Below are 18,232 nucleotides of genomic sequence, written 5' to 3' on the forward strand. Positions count from 1 at the left end.
AAGTTGAATAAAAGAATTGTTTGTTGTGAACATTTTTTCATACACGCCACTTAAAAAGTATCCAGCACAAATCTATTTAAACTAATCTTAGTATTTGAATACTTTTTGTAATGTTCAGATGTAGCTCTATAACAAAACATTGAAAAAGACGCAAAAAAAGATTGGTAAATTGTATGAAAAATAAACTTTCAAAAGTGGACGCAGCATTTTTGCTGTTTTTAGTCCCTTTGGTCTGATATTTTCAAAGAGTCCTTACCGCAAATCAAACAAAAAGTGTTGTCGCTGTCTTTAATTAGTACAGTTTATAGACCGAGATAAATATATATATATATATATATATACATAATTATCTGAAGTTTCAAATGAGAAAATTGCGTTTCTCGATAACTTTAGAAAACGGAGTCATGACAACCGACCTTCACACCAAAAAAACTGATAAACACCAATTTCTCTCTCCGAAGAGTTGTCACCCTAAACACTGTTCCCGGAGCATTCCGTACAGCCAAGCCATCAGGTTAAAACGGATTTGTTCATCGGAATCAAAGTTAAACCATCGTTTGGGACAACTCAGACAGCAACTCAAATCAAGAGGTTATAAGAACAAAAATATTTCAGAAGCTTTCGGTAAAGCAAAAGAAAAAGACCGAACAAACCTACTTGAATACAAAGAAAAGACGGCCCAGACAAATAAAATCCCGTTTGTTGTTAGCTTTCATCCTGACCTGACAAATCTTTCATCTATTGTCCACAAACACTGGCGTCTTATTGAAAATGATCCTTCCTTAAAAGAGATTTTTCCATCACCTCCCGTCATGGCTTACCGTAGACCCAAAAACCTCAAAGATATTCTAGTAACATCCAAAGTATCTAAACAGGAGGTATCGACAATAGGAGGTTATAAACCATGCGGAAGGGGCAATTGTAAGTGCTGCAAAGTCGCCAACATCGAAACCCAATTCGTCAGCACAGTCACAAAGAAAAATACAACATATTTATAACATCAAATTGCAAAACGCAAAATTGTATTTATGTTCTAAAGTGTGGAACTTGCAATTTGAGTTGCAATATGTTGGTGAAACAGAAACACCATTTAACATCCGACTCAATAACCATCGGTCATTCTATACAAAAGAAAGAAACTGCCCAATCACAAGACATCTTTTAAGAGCAGGACATGATTTTGAAAACGTCACATTTCAAATCATTGAGAAAAACCAATATTGGGATACACAGGGAAGACAAAAGAGAGAGAGAGATTTTGGATACACCAGTTACGAACTCTTGAACCTGATAGACTCAATGAGAGAGACGAAAAAAGATTTAAAAACAAAACAAAATAATAATCTTGAAATCATACAAATTGATTTATAGGAATTCATACACTTTATAGAAATTCATACAATTTATAGAAATCCATACAATTTATCGAACATCAATAAATATGTTAAACTTTTACTTCAACTTTGTGTAGTTGAAGCTACAAACATATATTTTTTATAGAACATCAATAAATATGTTAAACTTTTACTCAAATTTTGTGTAGTTCAAGCTACAAAAATATTTTTTTGTCATGCATCCGATTTCACCTTGAGAGATGCACACGCCTGATGAAGCTAATTTGTTTAGCGAAATATTGCGTATTTCTATTTAAAATCTAATAGAACTTTTTCATGTATTAATTAACGTGTTTAAGTTATATTCTTAGACATTTATATAATTTGAATTCAGTAACTGTATCAGTTTATTTTCACAAACTGATCCACGCCTAAATAGTTTGGATGTTGATTGTTGCTATTTTTAGACATTATATATATACATAATTACATGTACTCTAAAATACCAGCACAACCATGTTAAATCTGCAAATTTACGGAAGCAAATTTTTGTTCTTCCCTCGCCGGGATTCGAACTCATGCTATTGGAATATCGAAACAACACCGCATGCACCGTGTCCAGCGCTCTAAACCACTCGGCTACCTAGACTGAACAAAATTTAGCTTTCGGTGGCCTAGTGTTACCTTTCCTCGTCAGTAGAATCTAGAGTTGTAACACAGTACATGATATATTAGGCATGAAGATGGAATTGATTGCAGATTAGCTAATTTATCTGTCGTAAAGGATCATAAGAAGCAGCCCTAAGTACGTCTAAACAAATGACAACTCTACGACAGATCCATCCATTGGATCACCAGTGAAGGTGATACATGGCTGAAAACACATATTATATTCATAATTACTCTAAATATCAGCACAACAATGTTAAATCTGCAAATTTGCGGAAGCAAATTTTTGTTCTTCCCTCGCCGGGATTCGAACTCATGCTATTGGGATATCGAGACAACACCGCCTGCATTGTGTCCAGCGCTCTTGACCACTAGGCCACCTAGACTGAACAAAATTCAGCTTTCGGTGGCCTAGTGTTACCTTTCCTCGTCGGTAGAATCTAGAGTTAAAACACAGTACATGATATATTAGGCATAAAGCATGTCGTAAAAGATCGTAAGATGCAGTCACACAAGTATATATATGATTTTATCACACAATTTAAGCCCTGGACAGAGAAAGAGTACATTTTTTGAAAAACGCCCATTTACAAATTATGTGATATATATAAAAATACAATTTAGTAATTTGTTTTCACCCTGAACAGACATGAAATATTTGTCAGTGGCGGTTTAACAATCACCAATCAATTAATTATTTATTATTTAAAGTGTTCCCAGTGGCGGACCCAGGAGGAGGGGTGTTTCGGGGGATGGAACCCCCTTTTTGTTTGACACCTAATGCGTTTGCATGGGGACATAGGGTTGTAATCCCCTTTTTTTAAATGGCTGGATCCGCGCCTGGTTCCTCACTTCCTGATAAAAAAAGTTGCAATAACACGAAGTAATGCAGTGCACTATTTTCTGCCTTTCTTTACCTATAAAAGACTTTCATGCTTTTTTAAAATATTCAATACTTAGTATTCTTATTTAAATTATAACGGTCCATCTATTTTTGAACTATTGATCGGTCATGTGATTGTTCTGTAAATGACACGTATACGTAATATGTGTAGTAGTAGTTATTTAAGCATTAATTTAATTTAAGTTTACCTCTATGGTCAAACCAATATACATATAAGGTAAAACATGTTTTTACATTAGCATAAATTATGTATAAGCAATGTTATTTTTTTAATGTTATTTCGATATTTGTGTATATACAATGAAGCAGAAACGACAGTAGATGTAATGGTGGCCTTTGTCTTTCTATTATTATATGTTTGTAAATATATAAGATAAACCAGTTAATTGCGTATTTAGGCATGTGCTGATTGAAAATAGTCTGTTCGTGGGGTTTCTTCTCAAGAACTGGTCTTCTAGCTCAACATGTGACTTTCATCATAATACAATGACAAATGCAGATCAAAGATTTTGAAAAAGGGGACAACGTTTAAATTGGAACAGCTAAAAAGTATGAATTAACCATAAATGTAACTCCATAAGGAGGGCCCAGGCACCCTACCCCATCCCACCCAAATTTCGCTCTAAATGATCAAATGAACTATTATAGTCCAAATAAATTATGACGTCTTATATATATGAATGGGGTTTACAGAATTGAAAATAATGGGCCAATACCACACGAAAATGTAATGAATAGAGAAAAACGGGCCAAAATATAAAGAATAGAGAATAATGGGATGCTAAAATATAAAAAATAAAGAAAAAAAAAACGGCAGATAAATGAAGACCTCCATCCATCCGCTCTTCGATACATGTTGTACCGTATGTAACAAATATATACCCGCGGTATGTACAAGCAATTTCGTTACGTTCCTCATTTATACATTGATCGTCGTGTGTGTTTTCATTTCACACCTTAATCATTGGGCAAAACATTCATTTATATAAGTTCTTGATGGTTGACTTTATACCAGTCATAACCAGTTTTGAAGATTTTTAACAAATCAAATTTATCGAAGTCCTCGTCCTTTCTACTAGAAATGGGTATTTTTCCACATATCAATTCAAATCATATTGCATTTAACTTTTACTTGTTGGAATAAGCAATTAAAGCTTCTTTAAGAGTAATCGAACACCTGTGATCGGTTTGAATAGAGCTTTCTTACAATTTGACGAATAGTACGCACGCTTACCGACAACAAGAATACATTTGTTTATCATATTTTTAGTTTATTTAGTTATATTTGGTCATGTTTTAGATTCGAACAAGGCAAACACCATCGTATTTTCAAAAAATCTCTAAAACGTGCTGAATTTAAGAGCCTATATCAAGAGATAGGCTTAACCTAGCTCTAGGGGTTTTGAAAAAATATCCATTCATGAACCAAATTGTGGCTTCTTTATATTTATATCAAAATTGAAATTCAAGGCCGTATTTTGTCGAAGAGAACAAGGTTAATGATTACCCAAAGTGTAACATGTGAGAAAAGGTTTCGTTTTCCCTTAAATTTTTTTATTGAAGTAACTAATCTTTTGAAAATCAAAGAGGACGATCTCTCAATTAGTATGCAACTGTAACTAGTTTATATATACACTTCTTTTTACTTGACTTTAATAATTGCAAACACTTTTATACCGAATTTCTGATAAAGGTTTTTATTGTACTGAAGTAATAATTTTAATTCCCGTGGGTATTGCCCGAGGGAATACGGTTTATTTAAGGGTTTACAAATCTTCATAGCTGAAATATTTTGATACTTATGTCACGAACAGATATATATGCCAAACATTTTTAAATTTTTCAGTATATAAATTAAGAATTTTTTTTTTTAAAACGTAGGTTTCAGCTACAACAGACTAAGTGGCCTTTGATGGATTTAGCGCTTATGTAAAAATAAGAAGATGTGGTATAATTGCTAGTGAGACAACTATTCAAGAAAGTTCAAATCAAGAGGAATGTTAGCAGTCATATTTATAGGCCGTACGACCTTCAATAATGAAAAAATACGGAAACCGTAAAGTCGGTTATAAAAGGCCCCGCCCCGACATGAACAAATATGAAACAATTCAATTGAGAAAACTAACGGCCTTCTTTATAACAAAGCAATTTTGCCAAAAAGAGCCAAAATATATAACAGAATTGAAGTTACGACAACCACTGAACTACTTGCTTTTGACTTTGGACAGACACATATATACAAAGAATGTTGCGAATTTGTAGGTCCTTTATTGGTCATATAGCTCTACACTCCTATCTATTTTATACATTCTTTGGCTTTCAAATATTTAGCATTGAGCGTTCCTAGTGAAATTAAATCCAGAAAAGCGTTATGGATGCATGAAATTTATAAAGTGTTGTTTTGTGAGGAGATCAAGATGTGAATGGGTGTTTTATATGTGCAATAATTTCGCCCTCCTTACTATAGTGTAAATCTGCAGTTGTTTCATGTATTTGATATGCAAATTATCACAAAACTAAAAGGATAAGATGGATGAACTAATAGTTGATCGTTTAACGTCCAGTGGCATCTATTATAGATTCATTATAAGGGGGAGAACATTAATTATGATATAATTATGAACATTGGCAATCATACCACATCTTCTTTTTTTATAAGGACGTACGTGTGTAGATTTTCGTCTTTTACTGTAAACGACAACTTGTCCCCGGGAGTCAAAACATACATTTCATTATTTAACCAATGTAAAGCAAAACAAATAATACCGTTTTGAGCTATAAAACCAAAGCAATCCTTGGGTAAGGATACAGACAAGACCTAACGGTTCACCTTTTATTATGTTGAACCAATTTGAGAGTCAAACGTAAACTACTACATGTATATTTGATGGATGAATCATGTATTCTGTATTATTCCCCAACAATGAAAGCTCGGATGAAAAAGAATTGGAATGATTTAAAAACCAAAGTTATAAATGTACATGAACAGGCAAAAAATGTACTCCATCTCATTCATTGGTGATTAAGTTGCATTTCATATGATGTACGTATTACTAGACAAAAGTTGCTGGGTCTTGATAGATGCATACGAAACTTCAATGAATTATTTGTATTTATCAAAATAACTATTATATCCGATAAAAATGAGAAAAAAATCTATCGGATAAAAACTACCGTTTTTTCTATGAGACAAAATATATCCTATTGGAGTCAAATTTGTCCTATGGATTCGTAAAGGACAAAAATATCCCCAGTAACGGAACAAAAAATACCCTCATGGTAAAAAAAAAATCGTCATTCTTTCATAACCCATGAAGGTTAACAAAGTACTATTGTAAATTATTTTTTCGGAATTAATCTGTTAGACATACATTAAAAACGGTGTCCCGGATTTGCAATCATGAACAAGATGAAAAGTTAATCCGAGAAAGTGTTACATGTTTATTTAAAAAAAAAATAATAAAGATGATAATACCATATATTTAACTATTTTATCAGAAAATAAAAAAAAACCCTGTATTTTAAACCCATAAACACAATTCCAAGTAAAAAAAGTTCCTAAATTAAAATCATTATTAAGGAATACGTGACATATTTGCCTGATCTTATACTTGTTTATTTACAAAATGCCTTCAAATACATATAATGTTTACTTTTATTTAATTTGCCACAAAACGTATTTAGCTTACTTTAAAAGAAAACAAATAACAGAGAATAAAAACATTGTTGAATAGAAAATACATATCCGTGTTAAATTCGCCTCAGTTTGTTAATTAAAGTTTGACATCTAACTTCTTAATCCGCAATCCGCAGTTACCCGACAACCTTGTATATTGTATTTTCTTGGTGGTATACCCTCATGTACATGTGACCATCAGAAACTGAGACAAATATGATACTTGTAATGGTATTTATCAAAACCTAAATGATTGAAAATATAGAAGTAGAAATAAGCGAAGAGTAATAATCTAGCATAGTTCAACATTGGAGAAATGACTCGAGTTGAACGTTAATACATGTAATAAGATGTCCAAAATATATGTACATGTATATTGCGATTGGTGCTGTAGTATATCAAAGATATTAAACGCCCGTTGAGGGACAAAAAATTGTCAGTTTAAAAATCTAATTCTAACACTGTTGGTTTTAATTTTCAGACTCAATTATAGATTTAAGTAAAGTTTATAGATTCAATATTTTCAGATTCAATATTTTATTATAGTCTCACCACATACAAACATAAAATGAGATTCACAGAAATAACATAGAACATTAAAACATTTGCATTGTATGCACCAATCTTAAAATGATTTATGAGAGACTTTTAAGACGCAATATATACATATAAACATATTTTTACACATTTACATTTAAAATTTTCAAACATTTGTTTCTTTAAGAACAAGTGAAATAAAATGCTGTTTCTTCTCAATAAAATATTGTTGTTGGTTTTGGCAACTATAGCAGCAACATTGTCGTTATTAAATAAAAATATAAATGTTTCGCTATCTGATAATAGGTTAAAATGTTCATTAAAATGTATAGCTTAGTGTATCATGATTTGTCTTAAATCTACATATAATGGGCATTTTAAAAAGGACATGAAGTTCATCTTCAATAGTAGAGCTACAGTTAAAATATGTCCTTGTGTGGACTTCTTTTCTTTCATACCTTCCAGTTTCTATTTTTAGTGGAGCTACCCCACATCTAAATCTTGCAAAAGCACTTCTGTTTTTAATTGACAGAATTTTTTTTAACAAATAACAGTTGTTTAACAGTATTTTTTTTTTAGCCCATTGATAACTTGTCCGCGGCATCTCGCTCAGTTGAATAGAAATTCCAATTCAACTGTTCTGTCGTAGAAATGTCATCATGTAATTGTTTGTACGTAGAACATGTATCGTTATATTAAAATGTGTCAGTCCCAGCCAAGACTCACTGAATAAACACGAAATATTTACAGACGATAAATAAATTTTACACAAAAAGTCATGAATCCGAATGAACGTTATGTACGATGAAGTTAATTAAGAGTGCACAAGAAAGTAAGTAAGAATGTAAATTTTATTTAAAGTCGGAACATACATACATACTAACAGATAAAATATGAGCTTTGATGAGCTCTATAACCGACTATCATATAAAAACCACAATGAATGAACGTTACACGGTTAGGGATGAACGACTGACGAATGCACGTTACACGGTTATAAGCCTGAATGATTGATGAACCCTCGATACACGGTTAAGAATGAATGATTGATGAGCGCACGTTACACGGTTAAGAATGAATCATTGATGAGCGCACGTTACACGGTTAAGAATGAATGAACGATGAACGCACGTTGAACGGAAAACACACGGAATGATGAATGATGAGAGCACGATTGGTACACGCACGATATATACATGCACGCAACACGCACGATACACGATGAACGCACGGGAAAATGGTCAGTTTGAATTTTAGAAGGTCTGTAGGTACAGTGGTTGGAAATGAAAAGTAATGCTGTATAGTTGTATTGTTTCTGAAGTGTGTATTTCATGTAAATATTCCTCATTTAAAATTCACTTTCATGGTTATGTGAAAACAATATGCAGATCAATACTTAAAGAGGAAATATCATTCTTGATTTGGAAACATGTCTATTAACGTGTTTCTTGTTTTCTATATGAGGACATTATTTGCATCTGGGGGTAAGTTTCATGATCGATCATGCGAAAAGTTAGGCATTTTTTTTACTTTAGACAGTGTTTGTCATTGTCACATTAAGCAATTATATCTATTTTGGTTGTTCACCCAATTTTATCAATATAACGGAACTATAATTAAACAATTGTCATACAAGTGGGAGGTTTGGCTAGCTATAAAACCTGGTTTAACCCATCATTTTCTGCGAGAAATGCCTTTACCAAGTCGGGAATATGACAGTTGTTTTACATTCGTTCCGTTGGTTGATATCGTCTGAAATGACCATGGAGTTTAGTTTTTTTGTTAATACTTATTTTAAAATTGGTAAGGTCTCAGGGTTCCGGATAGTGTTTTAATTAACCATGTGTGATGCGTTATATTGGGTTGGGGTTGCTCAAGTCTAGAGCTAAATGATTTTGGATCCCTAAGATTAATGAAAAACTTATCAAGTTGACGTCGTTAACTCTTGATTTTTTTAAGTGGTTTAGTTGCTTGTTGTTTAAAGGGGCATTACATGTAGCTACGAGATGTAAAAAAAATAAAATAGATTTTTTTTTGTTCAATCATTAATGAAAGTGAAATATTGAAACAATAATTCGCTTTTAGCAGCCATTTTGGTTAAATTTTGTCAGAATAAGCTAAGAAACATCGCTATGAATTATTCACTACAAGTGAACAATTCGACCTCATTGAATCCGTATTCATGTGACCTTAAATTTAACCCCTTAGCTAGGACGGGTTATGCATGGATAAGGCGTGTTCAGTTACGAAAGGGAAAATAATGTCAATATTGAACCTGAAACAAGGGTAAACTATTTGACTGACTGATTCGATCCACAAAACCTCATTATTATACAGGTTAAAACGACGATTAACATATATTTTACCTATTATATGAAATCAAACAGACCTAGAGAAATCCAATTGCACGAGTTCGGTATCTATTTATATCTATATTTATGTTTATATCGGGTTGTATGACCGTCGACAGTCTTCGGAGGTCACCTCGATGGTTAATTAGAAGGCGTCTAGACCATGAACGAAATACTGATACATATTATCGAGCCAATGCATTGTAAATTGTTTATTTTAGACATTTTTTTATAATTTGAATATACGTTTCAGTATGTTATAAATCAAATATGAGAATTTAAGTCAAATCGGTGGATTCATTTGAATTGTTATCATTTATGTTAGTATCTATTACTCCACCCTGATTATTTGCGATAAATTATGAATGAGATTCAACGAAATACAATTTCTCAAGCGACTTACTTTGTATAGCATTTTAACAAATAAATCGATATCAAAAACATAAAGTCAATATGTATACATTTGATGTGTTTGAACTTTTGATTTTGCCATTTAATAAGGGACTTTCCGTTTTGAATTTCCTTGGAGTTTACAAAGATGTTTATTTCCATTACATACTCTGATGTTTTTAACATTTCAACAAGTAGATCCTAGTATTATCTCCCTTATTAAGCCGGTGATGTTTTGCTATCCCTCCTCACCCAAGCTCCTTAAGGATGTTCGCTCCTCTTGTTTTTGAATTTTTGCCAGATATTCGAATCCTCTGGTTTTATCCATGTAGTGCCATTAAAAATGTTGCCCACTAACACCTACTTTTCTTTCCATAATTTGATAACATATAGTTTAAAATGTCATCTTTGAAAATCTTATAAAACCCTTGTTATTTTTTCATCGTTTTTGAAAGAAAAAAGGAGCCAATGTTAAAAGTATGAAATATATATTATTTATAACAGTCTTTTAAAAAGCTTGTTATTTTGAAACAGCGTAGCGAACATCCTTTTAAAAGTAAAACGTTAGGATTGTGTTTCCTTACATATAAGAGGCAACAATATTTTACGGATGTTCAAATCCCATTTATCTTTTAAAAAGATACAAATAAAGGTTTAAAACAAAAACACAGGGAACCGCGTAAACTCCAATAGAAACAGGTACGGGTACGTCAACTGGATAAGCGTCATGTGTTATGCATGTATCACCCGCCTTGCAAATTCTTACTTATAAAACGTAAAAAGGACACTATTGGTAAATTTACAAATCGAATGACTATTTTAGTATCTAAAATTCTAATAAGACGTCCACATTAAGTGTTTGAGTTGAGTGACAGCCACAGTCTATTGGTCAACCGAGTCGTAATTGTTACCTTAACACGTACATAAATAATGTCGATTCCGCTACCCTTCGAGCTGCAGAGTTGTGCTGAATGGTTTCGATTGCAGGAGTTCTTACTCATTGGAGCAGAATTTGTATCTGGAGCACAACAAAAGTATTAAATATAGCATCTTGATGATATGTTTTCGTTAAATAATCAAGAATTTTCTAAATATACTGCCGATATTTACCCAAAGGAACTTACTTGAAATAAATCAAATATAGACGGTAATAACATGAAAACACATTGTATTAACTTCATACTCGTGCCAAATATAACAACGCAAACATAATCTTAGTTTGCCGACAGCCCGTCATGCTCGATGGACGCCAGATTATATTATGAATATTCACAAATATTATTATTATCATTATTGCAATGCATATATAATTCAACATCATACAATTCCTATGTATATATTATCCTAAATACACCAAAACCAACTTTGACTAAATGCACCCCTTCATAGACGCTCAGGGCCAGCCAGGAACAACTAGAGATAAAAAACGATTTAATCGATCAAAAAGCTCTAGAAACCTGTGTCAGTGGATGCCAAGTGCACACTCCCGTCTCTGAATTACACCTTAAACATATGTGTATTGGCAAATCAAAATGCAATCATAAAAAATATCAACGTTTATACATCAAAAAAGTAAGTGGAGTGTTCACTCGTTGCACGGTAGCTAGAAAGTGACCCTATGCTTTATTACCAGAAAGTACACCCATTGTTCACTAAAAGCGACCGTATTATATGTTCATACGACCCGTACACGTCAATACAATATTTTCCCTCTATACTTAAACAAAACGCGAGAAAATACAATTATATTCAATGGTAAATCTGCAAATTTGCGGAAGCAAATTTTTGTTCTTCCCTCGCCGGGAATATATGAATATAAAATGTGTTTTCAGCCGTGTATCACCTTCACTGGTGATCAAATGGATGGATCTGTCATAGAGTTGTCACTTGTTTAGACGTACTTATCAAAATAATTATTTCTGTGACTGTATCATACGACCCTTTATGTTAGATATTTAGCTAATCTGCAATCAATTCAATCTTCATGCCTAATATATACAGCTCTAGATTCTACTGACGAAGAAAGGTAAGACTAGGCCACCGAAAGTTGAATTATGTTCAGTCTAGGTGGCCGAGTGGTCTAGAGCGATGGACACAGTGCAGGCGGTGTTGTCTCGATATCTCAGTAGAATGAGTTCGAATCCCGGCGAGGGAAGAGCAAAAATTTGCTTCCGCAAATTTGCAGATTTAACATTGTTGTGCTGATATTTAGAGTAGATATATATATATATATATATATAGACAAGTCTAAATTGAAAACAACGTTCAAACCTATAATTGCGTTGGATAAAAACCGCAATTTTTATACGTGTGCATGCAAAACAAATTTCTTGATAGAGGGGTCTAAATACAGCACAAACAACATTTTCCAAAAGACCAAATGAGTGAAAAAGTATATTTTAACAAAACGCATTTGACTAGCAGGTCGAACAACTGATGTTCTTAAACCCTGCTGACTGCCATTGGCGATTGCCAAATAAACGGATCACAAGATGTAACAAAACAGATCTTATTATTAAATTATTACCAAACAGAATAAAATAAACTGGCGGAAAAGATGGTATACCGCAAACATGAGGTGCAAAACATTTGTACACCATATCCGGATTTCGACAATTTTAATGTCTCTTCAGTGATGTTAGGAATCGAAACGGTATTTGGAAGGCCATATAATTTACCTCAATTTAGGATAGACTCTTGAATTTTGAAAGAGTAAAAATAGGATGAACGGATCATATAAACCCGAAGGCAAATATAATACAAGCCCAAACGAAAAAATATAAACAAGTCTAAATTGAAAACAACGTTCAAACCTATAATTGCGTTGGATAAAAACCGCAATTTTTATACGTGTGCATGCAAAACAAATTTCTTGATAGAGGGGTCTAAATACAGCACAAACAACATTTTCCAAAAGACCAAATGAGTGAAAAAGTATATTTTAACAAAACGCATTTGACTAGCAGGTCGAACAACTGATGTTCTTAAACCCTGCTGACTGCCATTGGCGATTGCCAAATAAACGGATCACAAGATGTAACAAAACAGATCTTATTATTAAATTATTACCAAACAGAAAAAAATAAACTTGATATATATATATATATATATTTATACACATTTGTACCAATGTACGTTTTAGGCTTTGGGTTGTTTGGGGGGAGGGGCCTCAATTCAGTATCTTTAACATTTATGTCAGTTTCCTTCCCTCTGTTATAGGAACCCTTCATTGTTTCTTAATTGTGGGACTATGTTTCTCTATTCTTTATTTTCTCTCCAATTTACTCTATTCTGTTAACCCCATCAAAACCCCCATATTCTATCCTTCTGGGGAAACAAATTTCATTAAGACCAGAGTTATCTCCCAATTTTTTGGTTGGTTAATGTTAATCAATATCTAATTTCTGTGTAGTGTCTCATGGCTCATTGACTGATATTCCAGGAGAAGCACAGACGAATCTTACAGGGATGTTCAGACCATAAGAAACACAGACGGATCTTACAGGGATGGTCAAACCAGGAGAAGCACAGACGGATCTTACAGGGATGTTCAGACCATGAGAAGCACAGACGGATCTTACAAGGATGGTCAAACCAGGAGAAGCACAGACGGATCTTACAGAATGTTCAGACCAGGAGAAGCACAGACGGATCTTACAGGGATGTTCAGACCAGGAGAAGCACAGACGGATCTTACAGGGATGTTCAGACCAGGAGAAGCACAGCTGGGTCCTTCATGCATTTTCAGACCAGGAGAAGCACATGTTAATCATTCAATGATTTTTTGACAAGGAGAAACACAGGTAGATCTTTCAGAGATTGTGTGACCATGAGAAGCATAGACAGATTTTACAGTGATTGCCAGACCCGTAAAAGCATAGGCGGATAGGATCTTTCATAAATTTTCAGACAAGAAGAAACACAGGCAGATCCTTCAGTCCAGGAGAAGCACAGGCGGATAATTCAGAACAATCAGTGCAGGAGATGCACAGGCGTATCCCTTAGCAATTGTCGGTCCAGGAGAAGCAGTACTAGTTAAGTACTAGTAAATGAACCATCAGGGCTTGTCAGTCTAGAAAAAGCACATTCTGATCCTTCAGGGATTATGAGTTCAGGAGAAGGACACGTAGAGCCTTCGGGGATTGTCAGTCCAGTAAAAACCCAAGCGAATCCTTCAGTGATTGTTAGTTCATGTGAAGCACAGCCAGATCATTCATGAATGTTTGGTTCAGGTGAACCACAGGTGGATTCTTCAATTATGATCTGACAAGGAGAAGCATAGGCGGATACCTCAGGCATTTTCTTACCAGAAGCACAGGCGGATCTTTCAGGGATTGTCAATCCCGGAGAAGCATAGGCGGATACTTTAGAATGTCGGTCCAGGAGAAACACAGGCGGATACCTCAGGGATTATCTGTCCCGGAGAAGCACAAGCGGATACTTGAGGAGATGTCAGTCCCCGGAGAAGCACATGCGAATATTTCAGGGATTTTCTTACCAGCAGAAGCACGTGTGGATCCTTCACGGAATATCAGAATATATGTCAGTCCAATAGAAGCGCAAATGGATTCTGCAGAGATTGTCAGTGCAGGAAAAGCACAGGCATCTCCATAAGGATTTTCTGATCAGGAGAAGCACACGGCGATCCTTCAGGATTTATTAATCTAGGAGAAGCGTGTGTGGATTTTGGGAATTTTTCAGACCAAAAGAAGCACAAGCGGATCACCTAGAGATTTACTGATAGGGGAAAAACAGGCAGATTCTGCAGGAATTTACAGTCCAGGAGAGACACCGGCGGATCTGCACAGATTTTCAGAAGCGGTTGTAATGTATGTTATCAAGCTGATTGATGTTAATGCCTCTAAAAGGATATCTTGACCAGGAAGCTCAAAAACAGTTCTCAATGTTCCGTATATTTGCATTCCGTTTGATATTATAAAAGTGTCATAACCAGGAGGTACTTATTTAGCCTATTAATATGTTAATGTAGAATAAAAGAAACTGACCATTTATAAATTCAGGGCTTTCGAAGCGTTTTTTTTTTTTTTTGTGAATTGAGTATCACGCTTATTTTTGCTTTGTGTAGTGACTCATTGTTGATACTACTACGTGATCGCTCACATGATAATCCGTAACATTCCTATGCATCATTTTGTCTTTAAAATTTGAAAATCTTCCCATCGAAATGAATTTATTCCGATTCCAAAAGACTAATATTTTGCTATTCATTATATAAGCAAAATAAAGCATATTATACGAGAATTGCTTTATTTTTAATTGCAGAATTAGAGTGCAAAACTTCAAAAGTAGGAGCGGAATATATGGGTACAGAGAACATGACTCGCTCATGCATCCCATGTCAGAGATGGGATTCTGGTTTCCCACAAGAACATATAAACACTGAGTCAATGAAAGAGCATGAAAATTATTGTCGGAACCCTGACCGAGAGCCTGAAGGACCCTGGTGTTACACAATGGATCCAAGGATTCGATTTGAGTACTGTGATGTACCATTTTGTGGTAATAATGTAGTGTTATGCAATAAGTGGCATGCGTATTCGTCACTTACAATTTTGTGCTTTAAGATACTAAGATAAGATAAGATAAGAAGAAATAAGGTAAATTGTATTTCCAATAGAGAACCCATTATGGACAAAATCAGTACAAAGATTAGCACATTAAACAATTTAAAATATAGATAATACAAAAGAAAACAGCTAAAATATTGAAGCGGGTCTGGATGGGGGTTCCTTCATTTTTGTATTCTTTAATTCTTTAGGCCATTTTTCTCTATTCTTTATACTTTTTATCCATTATTCTCTATTCTTTATATTTTAGCACCTAATTATTCTCTATTCTTTATTTTTGGGTCCATTTTTCCCTATTCTTTATATTTTTGTCCATTATTCTCTATTCTGTAAAACCCCCATCCACACCCTCATGGAATATAACATGAGTTAACAGTATAACCATAAACCGTAATGTTCAGTGTTCTTTGGCCATTGACAAATGCAATACTTCAAAACAACTTCTGCAAACTGTAATGTAATCTATAAACTGATATACATTGTATATGGAATAATTTCGTACCAGGAGCTTTATTAAGTCATATAAGTTTGTTATCTGTAACAAATGTTAAGATAACAAGGGGGCAATCAAAATGCTGACAACACCATGAGCACTAACTGTCACGTGATAAAAAAAAACATCGTGTATAGTAAAAAAAATGTTGCTTGTTGTACAAACAGGCGGGATAATAAGTAATTTAACACGTACTCTAATACTAGTAGTTGACACGAATAAACAATGATTCTCAAAAGATGTATAGACATGTCTATATTTTTATACAGACAAACCGAGAAGCTCGCCAGTGCCATAACTTATAAAATGACAAACCGGGAACCTCGCCAGTGCCATAACTTAAAAAATGACAAACCGACAGAAGCTCGCCAGTGCCATAACTTATAAAATAAGGAGATGTGGTAAGATTGCAACAGGAAAAATAACTATTGACAAAATATATTTTCTATAGAAAAATTCACCAGATATAATAATATATGTCTCTGGTATCACGCAAAACACAGAATACAATGTAGCTAGATTCATTATTTTACAGGATCAACCCCGGTGGTGCCATCTCACATCAAATGTCAGATAACAACAACTTACTACACAACAGCCGCTTACGTCAATGCAACATCCGATTCGGCAGTATTCCCAACTCCGCTACCGGAAGACAAGAATGAATCACAGTCCCGGTGTAAATGCAGATGTTCTACAAGTGAGCAGTTGATTGGCCAATCAACAAAATCAAGCAATCACAATTATACGAATGCAGAACTAAAACAGCAAATGAAAGAAGAGTTACGGGAAATTACAGAACAGCTTAGAGTTCAGAAGAATTTGACGTCTTCTTGGGTTAGAGGGCGACGATCTGCAGACGATCGAAGAATGACATCTGTCGGGATGGGTTATGTTGCCATTGGTATCATAGCAATGCCTTTTATTCTTACGGTGGTCAGCGATTGTTGTAAGCTTAAATAGATAATCGGTCTCTGTCTCCAACGGATGAAGTGTCTAGAGGTCTGTGACTCGGTAAATTAATCAAATGACTGACATTGTTGTGGTATTATTTAATATTTCCGAAGCATGCATACTAAATCAATTAAATTGTTTTATTTTTAATGCAATAACAGTAAAAGCTAGGAAATGGGCTATTGGTGTATGAAAGCTGGAAAAAAAAATGGTTGATACGGTTTTTTTTTTTTTTAACTAAGAGAAAAATGTTTGATTGCTCTTTATCAATATTGTAAAAATATACAAAATCAAATACTAACAATTTATCAAAATAAAATAAAAATGCATCATTTTTAGATTTGCACATTCGATTTTATGGTTACAGTAAACAAGAACAGAAGAAGAAAAACAGAAAACACATACATGTAATGAATAAAAGATTTTAAAATCACAAACTTGTAGTTGTTAATTAATTCACACTATTTAGTTTCATTGAAAGACTGCATGTTGGGCTTAGTTTTCATACATGATTGGCTCCACCTTTGTCAGTTTAATTATCTATCGCTGCTCGATAAATGATAGAGTCGGTTTTCCCAAATTATTTACCACATAAAGACCAGAAAAAATATCTCAGTCTTAACTTAAATTTGATACAACAGTTCCTTGTACTCTGGTATATAAATAGACAATTCGATTTGAAATCCTTTGAGGCTTACGTAGTAATTTTAAAAAAAAATCACAAAATCAGCTGATGATCGGTACGTCGAAAAAAATCTCGCATGGTCAACCACAATACATTGCTTAAAATTAATAATTATTTATTATATTAACATAACAACTAATTTCAACAGTAAAAAGAAATAACAAAACATCGTTCGATTCAAGACAAAGGTGTTTGATTTGTCCTACGCTGCAGAATTTCGAACTGTCCGTGCATTCACTGATTATTGACATTGTTGCATGGTTTATTTTGTGATTTACACATTCAAGTTTTGAACTTGAAGACTGGCGCCGTTGAAAATGGAGTTAATCCTGCTGTTCGTGTTTGTCTATGTGCAGAATGCTTTAACATGTTTTAAGCGATATCTGTATAGTATACAAATACAGGCTAGCGATATATGTTGGGTTGTTAATGTATGATAAGACACCCAATTGCAGGATAAACGTGTTTATCATGCAATCAGCTAACTATTGTACAAATAACAGGTAAACAAATAATTTTTTGCTTTATTTGTACTTGTACAAATAAAGTCTCCTGTTACCCCCGCTTCCTTGTTTATTAAGCGGTAATGTGGATATTTCTTTTTGCGTAACAGTTCATTTTGGGGTCCTCCTCGCGGTCCGCGTTTAAATA

General features: G+C 33.9%; 2 protein-coding genes across 3 annotated transcripts in view; both read left to right on the plus strand.

Annotated features, from left to right (window-relative positions):
- LOC127713092 (heat shock 70 kDa protein 12B-like) overlaps window positions 1-18,232 on the plus strand; it is a 114,706-nt gene that overhangs the window by 35,997 nt on the left and 60,477 nt on the right. The gene's annotated exons all lie outside the window — the stretch shown is intronic.
- On the plus strand, window positions 15,149-17,234 carry LOC127713108 (prothrombin-like). The gene is made up of 2 exons (XM_052219744.1): window positions 15,149-15,381; window positions 16,478-17,234. Exons 1-2 carry the CDS (start codon window positions 15,183-15,185, stop codon window positions 16,903-16,905), a joined length of 627 nt encoding a protein of 208 aa, XP_052075704.1. The 5' UTR covers window positions 15,149-15,182; the 3' UTR covers window positions 16,906-17,234.

Source organism: Mytilus californianus, unplaced genomic scaffold, assembly GCF_021869535.1.
Source record: "Mytilus californianus isolate M0D057914Y unplaced genomic scaffold, xbMytCali1.0.p SCAF_8, whole genome shotgun sequence".
Classification (NCBI taxonomy): domain Eukaryota; kingdom Metazoa; phylum Mollusca; class Bivalvia; order Mytilida; family Mytilidae; genus Mytilus; species Mytilus californianus.

Excerpts from the sequence above, each read along its gene's own strand:
- LOC127713108 (XM_052219744.1), top strand. The coding sequence starts at position 15,183 with ATGGGTACAGAGAACATGACTCGCTCATGCATCCCATGTCAGAGATGG. Across the intron at positions 15,382-16,477 it reads CTGTGATGTACCATTTTGTG|GATCAACCCCGGTGGTGCCA; the intron begins GTAATAATGTAG and ends ATTATTTTACAG.